The sequence below is a fragment of the Scyliorhinus torazame genome, chromosome 17, assembly GCF_047496885.1.
Source record: "Scyliorhinus torazame isolate Kashiwa2021f chromosome 17, sScyTor2.1, whole genome shotgun sequence".
Lineage (NCBI taxonomy): Eukaryota > Metazoa > Chordata > Chondrichthyes > Carcharhiniformes > Scyliorhinidae > Scyliorhinus > Scyliorhinus torazame.
Window position 1 is genome coordinate 137,745,352 of NC_092723.1, and position 24,232 is coordinate 137,769,583.

General features: G+C 46.3%; 1 protein-coding gene across 2 annotated transcripts in view; it reads left to right on the forward strand.

Moving 5' to 3' along the window:
- The window catches only part of LOC140394178 (protein kinase C beta type), a 532,929-nt gene that overhangs the window by 481,653 nt on the left and 27,044 nt on the right, over positions 1–24,232 (forward strand). The window contains exons 16-17 of one of the 2 annotated variants that reach the window (XM_072481130.1): positions 13,793–13,933; positions 22,465–23,521. In XM_072481130.1, coding sequence (XP_072337231.1) covers positions 13,793–13,933; positions 22,465–22,623 — 300 coding nt within the window. In that variant the 3' untranslated portion in view covers positions 22,624–23,521. Of the gene's footprint in view, positions 1–13,792; positions 13,934–22,464; positions 23,522–24,232 lie in introns of those variants that run through there. The other variant, XM_072481132.1, reaches the window with a different exon arrangement.

Consider the following 24,232-nt stretch of genomic DNA (forward strand, 5'->3'; position numbering starts at 1 on the left):
AAAGAGCACCCTACCCAAACTCAACACCTCCACCCACCAATGTAGACAAGATAGAATGGGAATTTGTTACAAGTGAGAATTTGGTGCAGAAAGAAATAAAGATGCTGGCCAGGATTCTCCGTTTAGGAGACAGCAGGCGCAATTTAACTAAAATGGAATAAGTCCCATAGTGAGCACGTTTAGCCATGTAATGCGCGGCCGAGGCTGCACGTAGCCTCGTTTTCTGCACTGAGGAGCTTCGCTCGCCGGACATCAGTGCATCGAGAGATCAGGATGCTCCCACCAAGCCTCAACTCACTTTAAGGGGGTCCCCGGGAACCCCGCACCTACCCTAACACCTGTTCAGGCCACCCCAGCCCAATCTCCGCCACGCGTAAAATGTCAGCTTGGCACGGCCAACCTGGTACGTTGGCAATGTCCCTGCCAACTGGCAGTGCCATCTTGGCAGTGGCAGGCTGGCAGTGTCCAGGTGGCACCAGCAGTGCAAGGATATCACCCTGCCCAGAGGGCAAGCACCTGGGGGTCTCCGATCCCCTAGGAGACCCCCACGATGCCGTTTTGGAGTCGAGAACTGAGCAGCGCTTACCCGCGGTCGCTGTGGTAAAGGGGATAGATCCGAATGCCTCAGGTGCCTGAGGAAACTGCACAGTAAAGTGTGACCAGATGTCTCGCTCCAATATGCATATTTGCCGAAACGTGATCCTGCACACAATGGGCGAGATTCACATCGCAACGTCTTATGAGATTGCGTTAAATTTCGCGAGACGTGATCCGAGTAGATTCTGCAAGCGGGGTCTCCTGGCTTCTATGTGCCATGTTGTGCCTTGGTGTGCTGCTTTTTGGTGAACCTTTACGATTCGATTGCACCCAGTGTTCCCGACAGGACTGAATAGTGTGAGATTCACTTCTGTAGCGGGTGCTGTTCGGTAAGCAAGTCACGACACTTAAACGGGTCAGTACTCTGCCGGAGCGAAAGGAAAATATCTCCCTGCCCTGCGGGCATTGTAACTGCTGGGGCCAGAATTAGCGCCAAAGAGGCTCACAAATGGAGCTGTGTTTTTAAGTGCACCACTTATCTCACACACACTGCAGCCGCGAAGGTGGCTCAGTGAAGATGTGCCTCCTGAGTTTGAGAGTCCGAGGTAGACCCACAGCTCCATACCGGTGAGGAGAGACACCTTCCCCAGGAAGGGCTGCAGACCCAAACCTGCCTTCCTGAACAATGCCTGGGAGGTGGTAGCAGAGGCAGTCAGGGCTGCCAGCCTCACCAGGAGGAAACAGCTGGTGATCCTAAGGGGTAGGGATCACAGGTAAAGCCTCTGCCTTGAGAGGGGTAGGAGAACCATGGAGGGTTCCAAAGAGATTAAAGGCCAAATCATCTACTGTAACGGTGCAGGTGGCCTTTGTTTGGGGTGAGCTCTGCTAATCCCCTGCTTCCTATGCAGTGGGGCAGCACTTCAGAGGAGTGACAGCACCTGGTGGGCCTCTGATTGAGCTTGGCCACGCCTATCCCCTTGATGATGCAGCTGGGATCCGAGGGTATCCAGAAGGGCGGCCTGGATGAGCTTCCAGATGACCAGAGGCTCTCTGAGCATTCATAGGACGCAGTGAGCACTCAGCAGTGTGAGCAGCCGGGAGCCAGCAAGTAGCAATAGAGGGTTCCTTTTAAAACAAGTACTGCAGCAATGACCAGAGGCTCTCTGAGCATTCATAGGACGCAGTGAGCACTCAGCAGTGTGAGCAGCCGGGAGCCAGCAAGTAGCAATAGAGGGTTCCTTTTAAAACAAGTACTGCAGCAATGACGGTCTGAGCCAGGCCATCCCAATCCCTAGGTGGACACCCCGAGAATAGACGTGGCACAAAGTTGTTCCTAATACTGCCCCGACCCAGACAGCCACCCGCCAGCAAGCCAGAAAATATTTGAGGCTTTTTCACAGTTCTGTTAGCCTCCCACTCGCCCCTCTGCAGCCATGATATCCAGACCTTGCTTGTAAATACTTGCGCTAATTCACACCAGCAAGACTTCCGCCTAAATGGGGCAGAGCATTGCGGGGAGCATGAAATGTCCAAACCATTAATGATAAAATCCATGCAAATGATGGTTTTTCATGGATCTGCCGGCGTGGGGGCACAAACTTCGATATCGTCGCCAGTGAGGGACCACAGCTTTGCGTCTGAATCAGCACAGGCACAAAAACGATTATTTTCCCATTTTGAGCGATTCTCCGCCCGATCGTGATTCTTGCTTCTGGCGTCGCAAAGAGGAGAATCTAGCCCACTGTTGTTTTAAATCTCCAATACATGCAATGGAAATTAGCAGCAGTACTTAAAATTTTGTCCACTGCTTAGTTCAAGTTAATGCATCGCAAAAACAACAAACTAAAAATGCAGATGATAAATGGATAAGTGGAGCTTGTTCAAGGAACAGCTACTGCGTGTTCTTGATAAGTATGTACCGGTCAGGCAGGGAGGAAGGCATAGAGCGAGGGAACCGTGGTTTACCAAAGAAGTGGAATCTCTTGTTAAGAGGAAGACGGAGGCCTATGTGAAGATGAGGTGTGAAGTTTCAGTTGGGGCGATGGATAGTTACAAGGTAGCGAGGAAGGATCTAAAGAGAGAGCTAAGACGAGCAAGGAGGGGACATGAGAAGTATTTGGCAGGTAGGATCAAGGAAAACCCAAAAGCTTTCTATAGGTATGTCAGGAATAAGCGAATGACTAGGGTAAGAGTAGGACCAGTCAAGGACAGGGATGGAAAGTTGTGTGTGGAGTCTGAAGAGATAGGCGAGATACTAAATGAATATTTTTCGTCAGTATTCACTCAGGAAAAAGATAATGTTGTGGAGGAGAATGCTGAGACCCAGGCGAATAGAATAGATGGCATCGAGGTACGTAGGGAAGAGGTGTTGGCAATTCTGGGCAGGCTGAAAATAGATAAGTCCCCGGGGCCTGATGGGATTTATCCTAGGATTCTCTGGGAGGCCAGGGAAGAGATTGCTGGACCTTTGGCTTTGATTTTTATGTCATCATTGGCTACAGGAATAGTGCCAGAGGACTGGAGGATAGCAAATGTGGTCCCTTTGTTCAAAAAGGGGAGCAGAGACAACCCCGGCAACTATAGACCGGTGAGCCTCACGCCTGTAGTGGGTAAAGTCTTGGAGGGGATTATAAGAGACAAGATTTATAATCATCTAGATAGGAATAATATGATCAGGGATAGTCAGCATGGCTTTGTGAAGGGTAGGTCATGCCTCACAAACCTTATCGAGTTCTTTGAGAAGGTGACTGAACAGGTAGACGAGGGTAGAGCAGTTGATGTGGTGTATATGGATTTCAGTAAAGCGTTTGATAAGGTTCCCCACGGTAGGCTATTGCAAAAAATATGGAGGCTGGGGATTGAGGGTGATTTAGAGATGTGGATCAGAAATTGGCTAGCTGAAAGAAGACAGAGGGTGGTGGTTGATGGGAAATGTTCAGAATGGAGTTCAGTTACAAGTGGCGTACCACAAGGATCTGTTCTGGGGCCGTTGCTGTTTGTCATTTTTATCAATGACCTAGAGGAAGGCGCTGAAGGGTGGGTGAGTAAATTTGCAGACGACACTAAAGTCGGTGGTGTTGTCGACAGTGTGGAAGGATGTAGCAGGTTACAGAGGGACATAGATAAGCTGCAGAGCTGGGCTGAGAGGTGGCAAATGGAGTTTAATGTAGAGAAGTGTGAGGTGATTCACTTTGGAAGGAATAACAGGAATGCGGAATATTTGGCTAATGGTAAAGTTCTTGGAAGTGTGGATGAGCAGAGGGATCTAGGTGTCCATGTACATAGATCCCTGAAAGTTGCCACCCAGGTTGATAGGGTTGTGAAGAAGGCCTATGGAGTGTTGGCCTTTATTGGTAGAGGGATTGAGTTCCGGAGTCAGGAGGTAATGTTGCAGCTGTACAAAACTCTGGTACGGCCACATTTGGAGTATTGCGTACAGTTCTGGTCACCGCATTATAGGAAGGACGTGGAAGCTTTGGAGCGGGTGCAGAGGAGATTTACCAGGATGTTGCCTGGTATGGAGGGAAAATCTTCTGAGGAAAGGCTGATGGACTTGAGGTTGTTTTCGTTGGAGAGAAGAAGGTTAAGAGGAGACTTAATAGAGGCATACAAAATGATCAGGGGGTTAGATAGGGTGGACAGTGAGAGCCTTCTCCCGCGGATGGATATGGCTGGCACGAGGGGACATAACTTTAAACTGAGGGGTAATAGATATAGGACAGAGGTCAGAGGTAGGTTCTTTACGTAAAGAGTGGTGAGGCCGTGGAATGCCCTACCTGCAACAGTAGTGAACTCGCCAACATTGAGGGCATTTAAAAGTTTATTGGATAAGCATATGGATGATAATGGCATAATGTAGGTTAGATGGCTTTTGTTTCGGTGCAACATCGTAGACCGAAGGGCCTGTACTGCGCTGTATCGTTCTATGTTCTATAAATAATGTGTCTTGACCTGTCGGAGTTTGTGGACAGCGAGACTGTCCCGAGTGAACATATCTGCAGTAGATTGTCTTTAACCTCTCTAGCTCAGCATCATTGAGTTGGAGACACACCAACATATAAGAGAAGGGGGAGTGGTATTTGAACAATTTGATCCAGACTGTCACAAGTTGCAGAGAGGCATAGGTTCAGAATTAGGTTGGTATGGGGGTCCAGATGAGGTTCACAAGAATGATCTCTAGAATGAAGAACTTGTCGTATGAGGAACAGTTGAGGACTCTGGGTCTGAACTCGTTGGAGTTCAGAAGGATGTGGGGGTATCTTATTGAGGATACTGCGAGGCCTGGATAGCGTGAACATGGAGAGGACGTTTCGACTTGTAGGAAAAACTAGAACCAGAGGATACCATCTCAGACTAAAGGGACGATCCTTTAAAACAGAGATGAGGAGGAATTTCTTCAGCCAGAGGGTGGTGAATCTGTGGAACTCTTTGCCGCAGAAGGCTGTGGAGGCCAAATCACTGAGTGTCTTTAAGACAGAGATAGATAGGTTCTTGATTAATAAGGGGATCAGGGGTTATGGGGAGAAGACAATGGAATGGGGATGAGAAAATATCAGCTATGATTGAATGGTGGGGCAGACTTGATGGGCCAAGTGGCCTAATTCTACTCCTATGTCTTATGACCAACTGTGTATAGGGGAGCCCGGTAAGTTGGAGAATAAGGAAGCACAAGAGTTATTCTAATCAATAGCTACAATTAACTTGCTACATGTGAATATATGAATAAAGACCGTCAGAAGCACAGCAAGCATGCTGGCCAAGTGTGGGGGACGGCAGGAGGAGGGGGAAGCCTAATATAACTGTTGTGAAGTATTCAGTGAGACAAATAGAACCCTTTGGCAGGATTGAGAGTCTCGCATGATTTATGCCCACCTGGTGCCAGATTGAGGGACATCTTGTAGCAGCTGAAAAGAATATTGGAGAGTGGGAGGAGGATCCAATTGTTATGGTCCATGTAGGAGAATACCCAGAACTAGAAGCTCAACAAAAGGACCTCACCTAAACACATGCAAATTGGCAGAGGGATAAATATATCATGCAAGTAAACATGTGGTTGAAGGGGGGCGTAAAACAAAGGTTCCATTTCATGGGGCACTGGTACTAACATTGGGACAGAAAGGAACTCTATCACTGCAATTGCCTCACTTGAACCATGCTTGGACCAGGATCCTCACAGAAAGGATAAATAGGACAGGCATAGGGCTTTAAATAATAGGTTTCAGAGAGTTGGCTCGGGTGAAAAAGGTCATATGAATAGTATTTAAGCAAGCCGAACTGAGTGTAGAGTAACAGTCAGGAATGGTGTCAGGAGGAAACCGGAGGAATCCCACGCAGACACAGGGAGAACGTGCAGACTCCGCACAGACAGTGACCCAGCAGGGAATCGAGCCTGGGACCTTGGCGCTCTGAAGCCACAGTGATATCCACTTGTGCTACCCCATTGCATGGAAACTGTTATTGGGACAGAGGCAGAACAATAATAATTTAAGCAAGATAACGAATGAAAACGATAATGGCACTAAAGAGATACAAATCCCAGAACCAGATGGTTTCCGTCCAGGGATTTTAAAAGAAGTAGGTGCGAACGCTTTAGATGCTCCAACGATAATCTTCCGAAGTATTCTCAGCCTAGGAAATGTTCCTATAGATTGGAAAATTGCACACGTCACAATGCTATTTAAGGTGAGGCAAGCATTGGGAGAGGAGTTGGAAGTCGGGTTATGGGAGGAGGCCCTGAGGAGAGTCAATGCATCCTCATCGTGTGCCAGGCTTAGCCTGGCACAGTTGAGGAACAGTGGAGAACCTTCCAAGTGATTTTTCACAGTGCTCAGCAAAGGTTTATACCAACAAAAAGGAAAGACGGTAAAAAGAGGGAAAATCGACCGTGGATATCTAAGGAAATAAGGGAGAGTATCAAATTGAAGGAAAAAACATACAAAGTAGCAAAGATCAGTGGGAGACTAGAGGACTGGGAAATCTTTAGGGGGCAACAGAAAGCTACTAAAAAAGCTATAAAGAAGAGTAAGATAGATTATGAGTAAACTTGCTCAGAATATAAAAACAGATAGTAAAAGTTTCTACAAATATATAAAGCAAAAAAGAGTGGCTAAGGTAAATATTGGTCCTTTAGAGGATCAGAAGGGAGATTTAATAATGGGAGATGAGGAAATGGCTGAGGAACTGAACAGATTTTTTGGGTCTGTCTTCACAGTGGAAGACACAAATAACATGCCAGTGACTGATGAAAATGAGGCTATGACAGGTGAGGACTTTGAGAGGATTATTATCACAAAGGAGGTAGTGATGGGCAAGCTAATGGGGCTAAAGGTAGACAAGTCTCCTGGACCTGATGGAATGCATCCCAGAGTGCTAAAAGAGATGGCTAGGGAAATTGCAAATGCACTAGTGATAATTTACCAAAATTCACTTGACTCTGGGGTGGTCCCGGCGGATTGGAAATTAGCAAACGTGACGCCACTGTTTAAAAAAGGAGGTAGGAAGAAAGCGGGTAATTATAGGCCAGTGAGCTTAACTTCGGTAGTCGGGAAGATGCTGGAATCTATCACCAAGGAAGAAATAGCGAGGCATCTGGATGGAAATTGTCCCATTGGGCAGACGCAGCATGGGTTCATAAAGGGCAGGTCGTGCCTAACTAATTTAGTGGAATTTTTTGAGGACATTAACAGTGCGGTAGATAACGGGGAGCCAATGGATGTGGTATATCTGGATTTCCAGAAAGCCTTTGACAAGGTGCCACACAAAAGGTTGCTGCATAAGATAAAGATGCATGGCATTAAGGGGAAAGTAGTAGCATGGATAGAAGATTGGTTAATTAATAGAAAGCAAAGAGTGGGGATTAATGGGTGTTTCTCTGGTTGGCAATCAGTAGCTAGTGGTGTCCCTCAGGGATCAGTGTTGGGCCCACAACTGTTCACAATTTACATAGATGATTTGGAGTTGGGGACCAAGGGCAATGTGTCCAAGTTTGCAGACGACACTAAGATAAGTGGTAAAGCAAAAAGTGCAGAGGATACTGGAAGTCTGCAGAGGGATTTGGATGGGCTAAGTGAATGGGCTAGGGTCTGGCAGATGGAATAAAATGTTGATAAATGTGAGGTTATCCATTTTGGTAGGAATAATAGAAAAAGGGATTATTATTTAAATGATAAAATATTAAAACATGCTGCTGTGCAGAGAGACCTGGGTGTGCTAGTGCATGAGTCGCAAAAAGTTGGTTGACCGGTGCAACAGGTGATTAAGAAGGCAAATGGAATTTTGTCCTTCATTGCTAGAGGGGTGGAGTTTAAGATTAGGGAGGTTATGCTGCAATTGTATAAGGTGTTAGTGAGGCCACACCTGGAGTATTGTGTTCAGTTTTGGTCTCTTTACTTGAGAAAGGACGTACGGGCACTGGAGGGTGTGCAGAGGAGATTCACTAGGTTAATCCCAGAGCTGAAGGGGTTGGATTACGAGGAGAGGTTGAGTAGATTGGGACTGTACTCGTTGGAATTTAGAAGGATGAGGGGGGATCTTATAGAAACATATAAGATTATGAAGGGAATAGATAGGATAGATGCGGGCAGGTTGTTTCCACTGGCGGGTGAAAGCAGAACTAGGGGGCATAGCCTCAAAATAAGGTGAAGTAGATTTAGGACTGAGTTTAGGAGGAACTTCTTCACCCAAAGGGTTGTGAATCTATGGAATTCCTTGCCCAGTGAAGCAGTAGAGGCTCCTTCATTAAATGTTTTTAAGCTAAAGATAGATAGTTTTTTGAAGAATAAAGGGATTAAGGGTTATGGTGTTCGGGCCGGAAAGTGGAGCTGAGTCCACAAAAGACCAGCCATGATCTCATTGAATGGTGGAGCAGGCTTGAGGGGCCAGATGGCCTACTCCTGCTCCTAGTTCTTATGTTCTTATGTTTATCCAATTCAAGGTGGTCCACAGAGCGACTGTGGCCCGGATGAGTAGGTTTTTTGAGGAGGTGAAGGACAGATGTGGGTGGGGGGGTGGGGGGGGGGGGAGTCCTGCGAACCACGTACATATGTTTTGGGCGTGTCCAAGGCTGAGGGGAATTTGGCAGGGATTTTCAGATGTCACGTCAGAGGTCCTGGAAGAGAGGGTGACTCCAAGTCCAGAGGTGCCAATAGTTGGAGTGTCGGAAGATCCAGGAGACCAGAGGGGGAGAGAGGCTGACATTTTGGCCTTTGCCTCCCTGGTGGCCCGGAGACGGATTTTGTTGGGATGGAGGGACTTGGAGCCTCCAAAGTCTGGTGTTTGGGTCAGTGACATGGCAGGGTTTCTTAGGCTAGAGAAAATTAAGTTCGCCTTAAGAGGTTCACTGCAGGGGTGGCAGCCGTTCATCGATTTCTTCAAGGAAAATTGACTGTCAGCGGGGGGTGGGGGAGGGGAGGCATGGAAGTGACGAATAAGGTAGGGAATCTAATGTATGGGTAATTAGGGTCTATGCTTGGGTGGGGAGGGGGGTTGCGTATGCTATTGTGGGTTTTTTGTGTGTGTTGGATCTCTGTTTAAAATGTTAAAATTATAAATGCCTCAATAAAATATTTTCTAAAAAAAAAAGAAACGGTGAGAGGAGAAATCGGGGAAATGTAGACCCCATAACTTTCTGTTTCTATCTCTTCTAGCCAACACCCTCTTCCTGATTTTCCTCCTGCTCTAAGGATCCCTGTTTTCTTCAGGCTAGTTAACCAAACATCCTGTTGTGAGGAAATTGCTTGAAGCTGTAATTAAGAATATGGTAACTGAATGTGGGCATCATAGTAACGTGGCTGTAAGGAGATCAGGGCTGGGATCTAAATATCCAAGGAGATGTTTCCTATCAAAAGGACAGGCAGATGGGCAAAGGGGGTGGTTAGTAAGGAATGAAGTTAAATCGATAGCAAGGAGCGATATAGGATCAGAAGGCATAGAATCTCTGTGGGTAGAGTTGAGGAAAAGGTAAAAAGACCATGATGGGAGTTATGTACAGGCCCCCTAGCAGTAGTCAGGATGTGGGGCAGAAAATGAATCCGGAGATAGGAAAGGCATATAATCATGGGGGACTTCAATATGCAGGTGGACTGGGAAAATCAGGTTGGTAGTGGATCCCAAGAAAAGGAATTTGTGGAATGTCTAAGAGATGTTTTTTGAAGCAGCCTGTGGCAGAGCCGACTAGGGAACAGGCAATTCTGGATTTGGTAATGTGTAATGAAGCAGACTTGATTAGGGAACTTAAGGTGAAAGGAACCCTTAGGGAGCAGTGACCACAATATGATGGAATTTACCCTGCAGTTTGAGAGGGAAAGTTGCAATCAGATGTAATGGTATTACAATTAAATAAGGGTAATTACAAAGACATGAGGGAGGAACTGGTCAGAGTTGATTGGAAAAGGAGCCTAGCACGGAAGACAGTGGAAAGCAATGGCAGGAGTTTTGGGGGGTATTCGGGAGGCACAACAGAAATTCATCCTAAGGAGGAGGAAACATGCCAAGGGGTGGACAAGGCATCCATGGCTGATGAGAGAAGTCAAGGACAGCATAAAAGCAAAAGAAACAGCATACAAAGTGGTGAGCATTAGTGGGAAGCCAGAGGATTGGGAAGCCTTTAAAAGCAAGCAGAGGACAACTAAAAAAGCAATAAGTGGGGAGAAGATTAAATATGAGTGCAAGCTAGCTAGTAATATAAAGGAAGATAGGAAGATTTTTTTTCAAATATATAAAAGGTAAGAGAGAGGCAAAAATAGACAATGGACCACTGGAAAATGTTGCTGGAGAAGTAATAATGGGAAACAAAGAAATGGCAGAGGAACTGAATAGTTACTTTACATCAGTCGTCATGGTGGAAGACACCAGTGGGATGCCAGAGCTCCAGGAGAAACAGGGAGCAGAGGTGAGTGCAGTGACCATCAGCAAGGAGAAGTTTCTGGGGAATCTGAAAGTTCTGAAGGTGGATAAATCACCTGGACTGGATGGACTACACCCCAGGGCCCTAAAAGAGATAGCTGAGGAGATTGTGGAGGCATTGGTGGTCTTTCAGGAATCACTGGAGGCAGGAAGCATCCCAGAGGACTGGAAAGTGGCTAATGTAACACCGCTGTTTAAAAAGGGAGAGAGGCAGAAGACGGGAAATTATAGGCCGGTTAGCCTGACATCAGTCATTGGTAAGATTTTAAAGTCCATTATTAAAGATGAAATTGCGGTGTACTTGGAAGTGCATGATAAAATAGGACTGAGTCAGTACGGCTTCATCAAGGGGGGAGGTCATGTCTGACAATTCTTGAAAGAAGTAACAAGGATGTTTGACAATGGAGAACAAGTGGACGTGATTCATTTAGATTTCCAGAAGGCCTTTGACAAGGTGCCGCATAGGAGACTGTTAAATAAGTTAAGGGCTCATGGGGTTAAGGGTAAGGATAGAGGATTGGCTGACTGGCAAAAGGCAGAGAGTGTGGATAAAAGTATCTTTTGCAGCATGGCAGCCAGTGACTAGTGGTGTGCCTCAGGGGTCAGTGCTGGTACTACAATTTTTCACAATATAGATTAATGATCTGGAAGAAGGAACTGAAGGCACTGTTGTTAAGTTTGCAGATGTAAAAAGATCTGTAGAGGGACAGGTAGTATTGCGGAAGCAGGCAGGCAGCAGAAGGACTTGGACAGGCTAGGAAAATGGGCAAAGAAGAGGCAGATGGAATATAATGTGGAAAAGTGTGAGGTTATGCACTTTGGAAGGAGAAATGGAGGCATAGACAATTTTCTAAATGGGGAGATGCTTAGGAAATCAGAAGCACAAAGGGACTTAGGAGCCCTTGTTCACGATTCTCTTAAGATAAACGTGCAGGTTAGGAAGGCAAATGCAATGTCAGCATTCATGTCAAGAGGGCTGGAATACAAGACCAGGGATGTACTTCTGAGGCAATAGAAGGCTCTGGTCAGACCCCATTTGGAGTATTGCGAGCTGTTTTGGGCCCCATATCTAAGGAAGGATGTGCTGGCCTTGGAAAGTGTCACAAGAATGATCCCTGGAATGAAGAGCTTGTCGTATGAGGAATGGTTGAGGACTCTGGGTCTGTACTCGTTGGAGTTTATAAGGGATCTTATTGAAACTTACAGGATACTGTGAGGTCTGGATAGAGTGGACGTGGAGAGGATGTTTCCACTTGTAGGAAAAACTAAAAGCAGAGGACACAGTCTCAGACTAAAGGAACGATCCTTTAAAACCGAGATGAGGAGAAATGTCTTCAGCCAGAGGGTGGTGAATCTGTGGAATTCGTTGCCGCAGAAGGTTGTGGAGGCCAAATCACTGAGTGTCTTTTAAGACAGAGATAGATAAGTTCTTGACTAATAAGGGGATCAGGGTTATGGGGAGAAGGCAGGAGAATGGGGAGGAGAAAAATATCAGCCATGATTGAATGGTGGAGCAGACTCGATGGGCCGAGTGGCCTAATTCTGCTCCTATGTCTTTTGGTCTTATGAATGCCTTGAAAATTATCAGTGGATCAGAGAAAACCAATAGTTTTGTACATTTACAAATGTAGATAATTGCATTTTGTGAGGATATGAGTGGTGGATAAGGGAATGTCTATGGATGTTATATTATTGAGCTTCCAAAAGTCCTTCATTAGAGACTGCTAGCTATGGTTGAAGCTTATGGAACTGAAGGCAAATTATTGAGCAGGAGACAGAGAATAGGGATAATGAACATTAACTGTAATTGCAGGATGTTACTAGTGGCATCCTGCCAGGATCTGTGTTAAGGCCTCAGCTATTCACTGTATTTATTAATGACTTAGGTGGTGAGATAGAGAGCCACATATCCAAATTTGCTGATGACATAAGAGGGGGTATTGTAAGCTGTGTAGATGAAAGCATAAAAGTACAATGAGATATTGATAGATTAAGTGAGTGGGCAAAACTGTGGCAAATGGCTTTCAATGTAGCAAACATGATGTCATCTGCTTCTAAAACAGACAGAACAAGATACTTCTTAAATGGTGAGAAAAATTCGAAGCTGCAGATAAAAGAACTTTGGGTCCATGTATACAGACCATTAATATGTCAGGAATTAGTATAGAAAATAATCAAAAAGGCTAATAGTCTTTATAGTTAGCGGAATAGAATACAAGGCAGGATAAGTCGTGTTTCAGATATACAAAGTCCTGTTTTGACCACACCTGGAGGACTGTGAGCAGTTCTGGGAATTGCAACTTAGAGATGATATATTAGCCTTGGATGGAGTGCAACGTAGTTTTATTAGAATTATATCTGCACTCCCAAGGGTTAAGCTGCAAGAAAGTAAACAAATTAGGGTCGCATTCCTTGGAATTTAGAGATGGAAGGTAATTTGATCGAGGTTTTCAAGATCTTTCGAGGAGCAGATAGGGTGGATTGGGGAAAAAAACAATTTCCACTGATTGGGGGAGTCCAGAACTAGGTGTCATGTCAAAAATTAGAGCCAGACCTTTCTGGAGTAAACTTAGGAAACACTTCCTCACACGAGGGTGCTAGAAGTTTGGAACTCTCTTTTGTAAATGGAAATTGATGCTAGATCACTTGTTGATTTAAAAACGGAGATTGACAGATTTTTGTTAGCCGAAGGTGTTACCAATATAGTAAAAAGGTAGGTATACGGATTGAGTTGCAGATCAGTCACGATCTCATTCAATGGTAGAACAGGCACGAGGGGATAGATGGCCTCCCCCAGTTATTAAAATGGCCCAAAGTGCTTTACTGCTGAAAAATTACTTTACATATAGTCACAGTTATAATGTAGCACGTGTGGCAGCAAATTTGCACACAGCAAGCCTCTGCAAAGAGCAAATGACCAGATAATTTGTTTCTTAGTGATATTTGTTGAGGGATAAATATTGGTCAGGACTCCTGGGAAAAGTCCCTGCTTTTCTTCAAAATAATGACATGGGATGTTTTACATCCCCCCCCCCCCCCCCCGAGAGAGCAGATGGGGCTTTGGTTTAATGTCTCAGCCAAAAGTTAGCTGACAAAGAATGACAAGGCCTTGCAGGAATGAGCATGATTTAAAACCGGTACAAGAACATTTATGTACTATTTCATTTCTTCGTAGAAAAAGTGAAGAATTGTTGAAGGGATTTTCAGATTGGGTAATTGAGGTGAAACCCTGTCATTCAAGATATTGGATCACATGGTTGTTAATGTAAGTTATTCTGGATGGGTATGCTAAGATGTGTGGGATGGCTAATTTTCACCTGTGTTTATTTTGTGATATACTTTTTGGACACAGCTTTTAACGAAACATCCAGCGAAACGTCTGGGGTGTGGGCCTGAGGGTGAGCGAGACATCAAGGAACATGCCTTTTTCCGATGGATTGATTGGGAAAAGTTGGAACGCATGGAGATTCAGCCTCCATTCAAACCAAAGGCGGTAAGTTGTATTTAGCTGCCCTTCTCCAGACACTGTCCCAGGAGATGACGCTGCAAACATTGAACAGTTGTCCTAACTTATAGTGACAGAGGCACAGAAAACAACGGTGGAATAGCACCTCCTTGCCTGTCGGGTGGTACTGTCTTATAATACCATTCCCATTTTTTACATGTATTTCATTACAAACGTGTATCAAAACAGGTTACAGCACATAAATACCCTGGGAAACATACTTCCCAACAGTCAACTATACAATTTGTACAACTTTTCCCCCTTTTTCACCCACCACCCGCTGTGACGAACAGCTCCTCAGGAACGGTTATGAACATCCCCCACCTTTTCTCAAACCCCTCTATTGAGCCCCTTAGCTCATACTTAATCTTTTCCAAGCACAGGAAGTCGTACAGGTCACCCAACCATGTTGTTAACCTGGTGGCGATGTCGACCGCCACTCCAGTAAAATTCACCGCCGGGCAATCGGAGGGCGAAGGCCACGACATTGGCCTTCCTCCTCTCCATGAGCTCCGGCTTCTCCGAAACCCTGAACATTGCCAGCAAAGCATCCGGATCTACCTCCTCCCCCATTATCCTTGCTAGGACTGGGAACACTCCCACCCAGAATCTCTCCAATTTTTCACAACCCAGAACATGTGCACGTGATTCGCTGGCCCTCGCCCACACCTCTCTCACACATCTGCCACCCCTTGGAAGAACCCACTCATTCTCGCCCAAGTCATATGTACCCTTGTGTACAACCTTAAACTGTGTCAGGTTCATCCTTGCGCATGAGAAGGTCCCGTTCACCCTATGCAGTGCCTCACTCCATACTCTCCAATTGATCTCCCCTCCCAACTCCCTTTCCCATTTTGCCTTGATCTTCACCATCCGCTCACCACCCTGTTCCCCCAGCCACCTGTATATATCCCCAATTCTTCCCTCCCCTTCCACCTCCGGAAGCAACAGTTGCTCCAGCAGGGTGTATCTCGGCAACCTAGGGAACTCCTTCCAGACCTTTCGCGCAAAGTCCCTAACCTGCAGATACCTGAACTCACTCCCTCTCAGGAGCTCTACCCTCTCCCTTAGCTCCTCCAAACTGGAAAACCCTTCCTCCAAATACAGATCCCTCATCTTGGTCAGCCCCACTTTCCTCCACCTCCTATATACACTATCCATCAAGCCCATGATTCTTGCACAGCGATGTTAACACCCACATCCCCTCCACCCTAAAATGCCTCCTCAACTGATTCCAAATCTTCACCGTGAACTGCCCTACCAGGCTCCCTGAATATCTACTCTGCATCATTGGCAACACTGCCATCCCCATGGCCCTTAAGTTGGACCCCCTACAAGATTCCTCCTCCATTCTACCCCTTCTCCTTCCCACCATCGCCACACCTTTTCCACATTCGCCGCCAGTAATAATGAAGCATGTTCGGCAACGCCAGCCCCCCCGCACCCCCCCTCCTGCTGCCTCTGTAGCATTGTCCTCCTGACCCTCGGCACCTTCCCCTTCCATACAAAGTCTGAAATAATCATGTCCAGTTTCCGAAAAAAGGCCTTTGGTATAAAGATTGTGAGTGTCTGAAAAATAAACAAGAACCTCGGAATATTCATTTTTACCACTTGGACCCCCCCCTGCCAAAGTCAACTGCAGTGTATCCCATCTCCTCCACCAGCTTCGTTAAGTTCCACTTATGGAGCCCCGTCCATTCCCTCGCTACCTGAATCCCCAAATATCTGAACATATCCCTCGCCACCTTAAATGGCATCCCCCCTAAATTGGCTCGCTGTCCCAGCTCATTCACCAGGAAAACTTCACTTTTCCTTACATAGATACATATAAGATGGGAGCAGGAGGAGGCCTTTAGGCCCTTCGAGCCTGCTCCGCCATTTATCATAATCATGGCTGATCATCCAACTCAATAGCCTATAGATACATAGAAGATACATTCAGCTTATACCCCGAGACTCCCCAAACCTCCCAACAAGCCCACGATCCTTCCCATACTCTCCAGCGCGTCTGAAATATACAACAATAGGTCATCAGCATAGAGCAACACCCGATGTTCCCTCTGTCCCCTCATAGTCCCCTGCCACTCCGCTAACTTTCTAAGGCCAGCACAAAGAACAGCAGGCACCCCTGCCTCGTACCCGTTTAATTCAAAGCTTTGCAGCACTCGTCATTCGTACTCACATTTGCCCTTGGTGCCACATACAGCAACCGCACCCATGCCACAAATCTCGGCCCAGACCTAAAGCTCGAACAAGTGCCGCCATGCATCCACTACCTCCGGTATCAGGGTTCCCCACGGATTCATAACTACATTCAATAACCTTCTTATATTATTCACAAGCTGCCTGCCTTTCACAAAGCCTGTCTGATCCTCTGCAACCACCCTCGGGACACAATCCTCCATCCTCCCCACCAACAATTTAGCCAAAACTTTCACATCCGTGTTCAACAGTGATATGAGCCCATACGACCCACATTCCTCGAGTCTTTCCCCTTTTTCGAGATTAACGTAATCACTGCCTGCATCATCGTCTCCGGCAGCTTCCCTTCTCCAATGCTTCATTAAATGCCCCCAAATGATGAGGTGCCAAGTCCGTCGCAAACTCCTTGCAATATTCCGCCGGATACCCATCCGTCCCCGGGGTCTTTTCTGATTTCATACCCTTGATACTATCCAGCACCTTCCTCAATCCCAGGGGCTCCTCCAACACATGCCTCTTTGCTTCCTCCAACTGGGGAAACTCCAGCTTGTCCAGAAACCGTCCCATGTCCCCCTCCTCTCCCCCCTGGTCCGCCTTGTACAATCCCTGGTAATACTCCCTGAATGCCTCATTTATCTTCCCCGGCTCCGACCCACATCCCCAGCCCCATTCCGTATCCTCAATATTTCCCTGGACACGACCTGCCTCCGCAACTGATGTGGCAGCATGCGACTCGGCTTCTCCCGATACTCACATTGCACCCCTCTTGCCATACGTAGTTGCCCAACCGCCCTCCCCATTGTGGAGGGCGAGGGAGAAAGGAGGGCGAGGGAGAAAGGAGGGCGAGGGAGAAAGGAGGGCGAGGGAGAAAGGAGGGCGTCAACACCTCCACTATCTCGCTCATTAGGCGGTCATATTCTTCCCTCCTTTCCCTGTTCATGCGTGTCTTGAACGAGATAATTTCCCCCCGGACCACTGCCTTCAGCGCTTCCCAAAAAATGGCTGCCGACACCTCCCCTTTCTCATTCAACTCCACATACTCCTTAATCACCGCCCGCACTTGTCACAAAATCTTACATCCGCAAGCAACCCTCCACCCCGGCCTCTGCTCTCGTCCCGGTCTAAGCCGAATCTCCAGCTAGTGGGGCGCATGATCCGAATTAACTATGCCTGCGTACTCTGCTCCCTCCACCCCAACCAAAATCTCCCAACTCACCACAAAATAATCAATCCTCGAATACACCTTATAAACGTGCGAAAAAAAGGAATACTCTCTTCCCCCTGGGTTCCACCATACCCATCTTTTCCATAAACCCACCCAGCTCCTTTGCCATTCGTACCCTACCCATTGACCTGGGGCTCGACCTATCCACCCTCGGCTCTAGGACACAATTAAAATCTCCTTCCATGATCAACTGGTGCGTGGCAAAATCCAGGATCGCTGCCAGCAACCCCCTCATAAAACCCACATTGCACCAAATTGTGACATACACGTTTACCAACACCACTGGCATCCCTTCCAATACCCCACTCACAATCACATATCTCCCACCCAGATCCCTCACTTACTTCACGCTCACAAATCCTATTTATTTGGTCATTAAAATTGCCACTCCCCTCGATTTCAAATCAAACCGGGAGTGGGAAGCCTGCCCGACCCACCCCTTCCTTAACCTAACCTGGTCCTTCACTCAGAAGTGTGTCTCCTGCAGAAAGAACACCTCCGCTTTCAAGCTCGTGAGGATCTTTTAACCGCTCCATTAAGTCCCCGGATGTTCCACATTTCCAACCTTACTGGAGGCTTACACCTCCATTCCCCTCTACCGTCCGTCATCTTCCCCACTTAACTCCAGCCCCATTAATTCCACCCTGTACCTAGCCCATCCCAGATGGCCCCCTTATCCGTCCCTGACCATGTCATGCCTCACCCCCTGCCACGTTGCATCAAACAAACAAACGCTAAACACAAATAGCCCCATAAAACAGAAGGGAGGGGGATGGGAACATCCATCCCCACATAAACTTTTCACCCCACCATCCCTTAAATCCCAACAGTAACAGCAAACCCAAAAAAGAACCCCTTCGAAACCGGAGGGAGTGAAAATCCCCCAATCCCTACCCCCAGTTCAAACGTATTCCCAACCATCACAAAATACAAGCAACCTGGTTCCCAAACATTGTCCACTCAGTTCTCCCCCAATTTATGCTCCTTGCCGCTTCTGGGGTCCCGAAGTAATATTCAGCCATAATTTTGCCGGGTAGAGCACCCCAAACTTGAACCGCCGTTGGTACAGCACCGCCTTGGCCTTGTTGAACCCTTCCTGCTGTTTCGCCAACTCGGCTCCAATGTCCTGATATATTCGGACCCTGTTCCCCTCCCATTCGCAGGTGCGCTTCTCCCTGGCCCAATGCAAGATCTTCTCTTTCTCCACAAATTTGTGGAGTATCACGATCACTGCCCGCAGCAGCTCCCAAGCTCTAGGCTTCTGCCTCAGGGACCTGTGTGCTCTGTCCACTTAAGGGGCCTTATCTAGCACCACCACCAGCCCCGCCAGCATCCTCGAGACGTACTTCATGGCACTCACACGTTCCACTCCTTCAGTTCGCAAGTTCTCCTTCTCGAGGTGTTCTCCTGCTCCTCCATCTTTGCCCTCAATGTTTTGCAAAGGTTTCCCAAGAGCCCCACCTCCGCCTCCCGTGCCACTACATAATCGCTGTGGTCCAAGATCACTCCTTCGATATCTCGAATCTGTGACCCCTGCACCTCCAAGCATTTCTCCACCCGTTCCATCAAACTCTTCAGGGGTGCCACAGCTCCTTCGATGGCCTTCGCATTTCTTTCCTCTGCTGGCGGAATTCCTCCTTAATGAAAGCCATCAACTGCTCCATCTGGGGCTTTCCACCTTGCACCAATCCTTCCCCCTCTGCGCCACTAGTTTGCTCCAACTCTTTGGCCAGGTCTCTCGCCATCATCTGCCGGGTTTGGTAGCCAGCGGACATACCACTCCTGGGGGAAACTATTCCAACCATCAACTCCACCTTTTTGTTGAAATTACACCCAATATCGGGTAAAAAGAGCTCTTTCCTATGCCTGCAACCACTCACACCATGGCCCCCACCGGAAGTCCAGTGTACCATTCCCAATAACCATCTACCCCATGTTGACTCCTGTACAAACAGGCACCCAGTGCAGATGCCCCAGCAAACGTACACCCCCCCACAGACTGTAGAGCACCAAATTACCATACAACCTGGTAATGCCACTGTCTCATGCCACCAGGTGTGGACTCTCTGTGCAAGTCGAACACTGAGTTAAGCATCAGTTTTAAAATGCTGGGTGAAAGTGAGTACATGAGGAAAACCTGGCTTTCTAGTATGTGTTATTTCATAGAATTTGAGAGCCTATTGTAGTGGCTTGTGATTTCCTTGAATTCCCTCAGCTTAGTCATTGAAGCTTTCAAGGTCAGTGTGAACCTGAGTCTGCAACTTGTGATTGCAGACACCTCTTGTGAGGACAAGGTTTTGTATTTCAGTCATTTACACACCAGTGCGATTGTCTTACAAATATAAAATTACAAAGTATGTTTAAAATACTTTGCAATTGATAAGGACGTGGAGGGATGGAGAGTTCCTGAATGTTCTGAAGAAAATCTGATCGTATAGTAGAAGCGAATCACTAAATGGGTTGAAATCTGCCTGATGTTTCAGTGTGATTTTAGGATGTTCAGCAGAATGTTTACCATAGGTTCACTGTGAAATATAATCTGCAGTTTTATAATAACTCTCATTGCTCTCATTGAATTCGCTCCAGCACAATGGATAACATCATCCCAACACTCAGAATGTTAAACTGAGTACTGGCCTCACTGAGATTCTGAATCCCTGGATCAGCCTTGCTGGCTGTGTTGTGTATAAGAGCATGCATTACAGTTGCCAACTTTAATGGACATATTCATGGAGATTTCATCACATGACCTCTCATCCCCGCCATCCTACCCATTCACTATTTTTCCCTATCTCCAATATTTTTGTGACTAATAAACAAAAATGTTCAAAGAAAATTTAAAACACTTATTTTCTCCTGGGCATTTCCTAGCTATTTCCAGGGGTACTAATCTTTAATTCCTGGAGGCTTCAGGACAATCTAGAGGAATAATAACCTTAGTGTGTGTGTGTCTTAAAGAGTAATTTTCTAAGTGGGTTCCAGCAGTAAAGTACTTCACCCATCAACAGCTGCTTCCGAATCTGTGTTGGCAATAGTGAAATCTAAACACATGCTTGGAATGTTTAGACCTGTATCAGTATCTTTATCAGTTATGTTTGTCCGCTTCTGTGTGTGTGTGTGTGTGCGTGTGTGTCTCTCTCTCTCGTTCTCTGCCATGATTATTATGATTCGGTCAGAAGAGAGTCGACAGATTTGAAAGTGGCTTAAAGGATGAGGAAGAAAGTGGCAATGTCCAGGTATCAGGACATGGAAACAGTTTGGTTAGTTAGGAGCAGGAGGGAGAGGGGAGCAATTGAGTTTGAGAGAAACGTTGAGGGAGTTAGGTGTGAGTGGATTAGAAAGGAGCAGGCAGGAGATAGGAGTGACTGGGCTTGAGAGGAGCAAGTGAGAGACGTGACTGGGTTAGGGAGGAGCAGGAGTAAGATGTAAATGAGATGTGGGAACGGTTCAGTTAGAAAAGTGAAGGAGCTGCAATTTATAGTTTTAGAGGTGTAAATGGTTAGGTTAGAAGGGAGAAAGCACAGTAGCATTGTGGATAGCACAATTGCTTCACAGCTCCAGGGTCCCAGGTTCGATTCCCGGCTTGGGTCACTGTCTTTGCGGAGTCTGCACATTCTCCCCGTGTGTGCGTGGGTTTCCTCTGGGTGCCCCGGTTTCCTCCCACAGTCCAAAGATGTGCAAGTTAGGTGGATTGGCCATGCTATATTGCCCTTAAGAGTCCAAAATTGCCCTTAGTGTTGGATGGGGTTACTGGGTTATGGGGATAGGGTGAAGGTGTGGACCTTTGGTAGGGTGCTCTTTCCAAGAGCCGGTGCAGACTCGATGGGCCGAATGGCCTCCTTCTGTACTGTAAAATCTATGAAAGAGGGCATTGGAGTGGTTGGGTTCGAGGGGAGCATGAGTGTGCTGTTGAGTTATGGAGAGCAGGATTGAGATGGGTTCGATGAACCAGAGAGACAAATGTAGTTGGCCAAACCAGTGTTTTATATGGGTTTGACATAACTTCCTTGCTTTTGTACTCTTAAGGGATGAAGAAGTGTAATATATGAAAAGTGGAAGATTTATATTAAGAATGTAAGAAATTGAGGGATATATATGTATACACATGTATAATATATATAATTTTTTTATATATACATATATACAGTGGAATGTGGAATACATGCTGATAGAACATGTAAATTGATTATCATTGCAGACTTGGACACCTTGTGTTTCTACCTCTGTTCAGATCATCTCCTGTTTACCTGAGTCTGTCTTCCATTATTCCATTTTCCTCTGCTCCCATTTTACAACATGTCTTCTCAGTTCCACATCCAATGTGATTTGTCAATTGACCTTGCCTTTACAACTCCCTCCCAGAGGAGACGCTCTGCTTTGCATGGATATCACCTCGAGATGCCATTCCACTGGCTGCCCCAGAAGAGCAACACAATCCCAGTGAAGGCTCATCCCAGTTCATTCCCTGGGGAGTTTAACCTCCCCCTTACTCTTCTTCCCCCTTGTCCACTTCATGCCACAAGTTTTGAACTACTGAAATAAAAACAGAAAATGCTGGAAATCCTCAGATCCGGCAGCACCTATGGAGAGAATAAGCATCAATGTTTCAGGTCGATGACCTTTCGTCAGAAATGCTGAATGGTAAGTTCCATAAATCTAAAGTTATAATGTGAATATCCACTGCCCTACCCTTAAATGAAGATTGGTCACTGGACAGAGGCACTGAATGTCCATCGCACTGTCCCCACCCAGAACTAGTGAGACCTTCAGGCGAATGGAGTTTGGTAAATGGCGTTGAATGGCCGAACAGTCTTGAGGGGCTGGAAGGCCACCTCCTGGTCCTATGTTCAGCTATAGTTTGGAAACAAAAAAGATACAAATGATAACTGGTCAGTTTGACAACTGTGATCGAGCGGAGTGTGAATGGGAGTGTAACTGGTATTATTCTGGGACGGTGGGATGTTAATAATTGATGACATCTGTGTCCATTGCATTAATCACCCTCCAAGATTAGTTTGTTTTATACGGAACTAACCCATTTTGAAATCCGCGGCACTCCATCCCATCATCCTTTTTCTTTCTCCTCCCACAGTGCGGGCGCAACGCCGAGAACTTCGATCGATTTTTCACCCGTCATCCACCAGTCTTAACTCCACCTGACCAAGAGGTCATCATGAATATTGACCAGGCAGAGTTCGAGGGGTTCTCCTTTATTAACACGGAATTTCTAAATCCTGATGTTACATGTTAAAAAGCGCCTGAGGAAGAATGGGGGGTAAAAGAGAGGGGGGTCAGATGTCCCCTTCAGAATAGGGGCCCTTATTCTGGGTTGTGCAGCATGTTCAGAGGCTGTTAACTGTGCCGTCATGTTTGCTTTGCAAAATCTCTCAAAGCGTGTTGGGATTGCGGTATTTCATCCATCACCTCATCACACAGCGAGATAGAGTGCACACAGCGGCTGTGACAGGTGCTGCTGACCAGTTCATATCGCAGGTGCTTCCCTTTATATTCAGTATGTATGAAGATGTTTTGCAAAATTATTTGCTGCCTGATTGCCAAAAGCTGTACTATGTAACTGCCTCAACCCAGTGGCTTTTCTTTCACTTGACTTTTTGCAAAACACAATGGTAATTCCCCCCCCCCCCCCCCCCATAACACTTTGTTACTGCAGAGTGAGACTTGCCATGACATCGCAAGTATGCTGGTGAAAGTTTCCTCTGGTTGATGTTTCTCGCGAAATCTGTCTGTGGCCATGTGCAAAATTCGAACCAGGAAAATCTTTGTCAAAAGATTTAGGATGTCAATCTCAGCTGTTCTAAAATGTGTCAAACAAACTCCTTTCTAAATGTTTTATTCCCAATATAATGTAATCCTGACGGTTGACGTGTTTGTTCGAATCAAAAGTAGTGTTTGTAAAATCTGCTCAGTTCTAGAAGTGATTGTGACTGTGTCCTTTTCCATGTTGCTGTGAAGCAGTAACCTCCTCTCTCTTTGGGCTGAATGATATTTGGAAGGCCAGTCTCCCCCCTCCTAACCTGCTTGGACTGGCCTGGGTGTTGGTGAATTTTTCAGGAGGGCACTGGCATGTTTTAACTGATCATGAAACCTTGCAAGAAATCTTTAAAAGAAATAAAGTGATGCATGACTGTTGTCTGTAGTATGTTGCTAACAACACCTGCAGTTGATGTGCCAAACATTTTTCCAGTATTGATATACAATAAAGAAAATCGCACCCAAAAGAAAAAAAAACTCAGCATCACTTTAGTCACCTATTTAACAGCCGCTTATATTTTCTGTTTGGATGTTTTCCGTACCACAGGGCTTTTCCAGGAAGTAAATTAATTAAATCTGTCTCACATTGACGCTGAGTGCTTATCAGAAGTTCTGAGTCCTATCAGCTCCAAACAGGTCAGCCCACTGACACGCTGCTTTCAGTCTCTTTAAACAGTTACTCAATTTTAATCCTCTGCCCCACAACCTCCAGTATAAATTACAAAATACATCAACCAGCAGAGGAAGTAATAACCCGGTGAGAAGACGTAGGCATTCAAGTACCAGCCACCAGCAATTCCACGTAACCCTCTGTAACCCTGAGCCCACTAAATAGATAGCAGCTCTCTGCACAATCCCAAAGTAATCCTTACTCTGCTGAATAAACAGAAACTGCACTGTGGTACATTAAGTAGTCATTATTTTGAAGAAGAAATGGGGGTTAAGAGTTGATTTACAGAGCCTGAGTCACTCATCAACCCACACTTTCCAAGTTTACAAAAATAATTCACATGGACTAAACAAAATGGTTGATAGCTTTGAGTAAAGTGCACACTATTCATCTGGCTCTGATCTATTGAGCTCTCCAT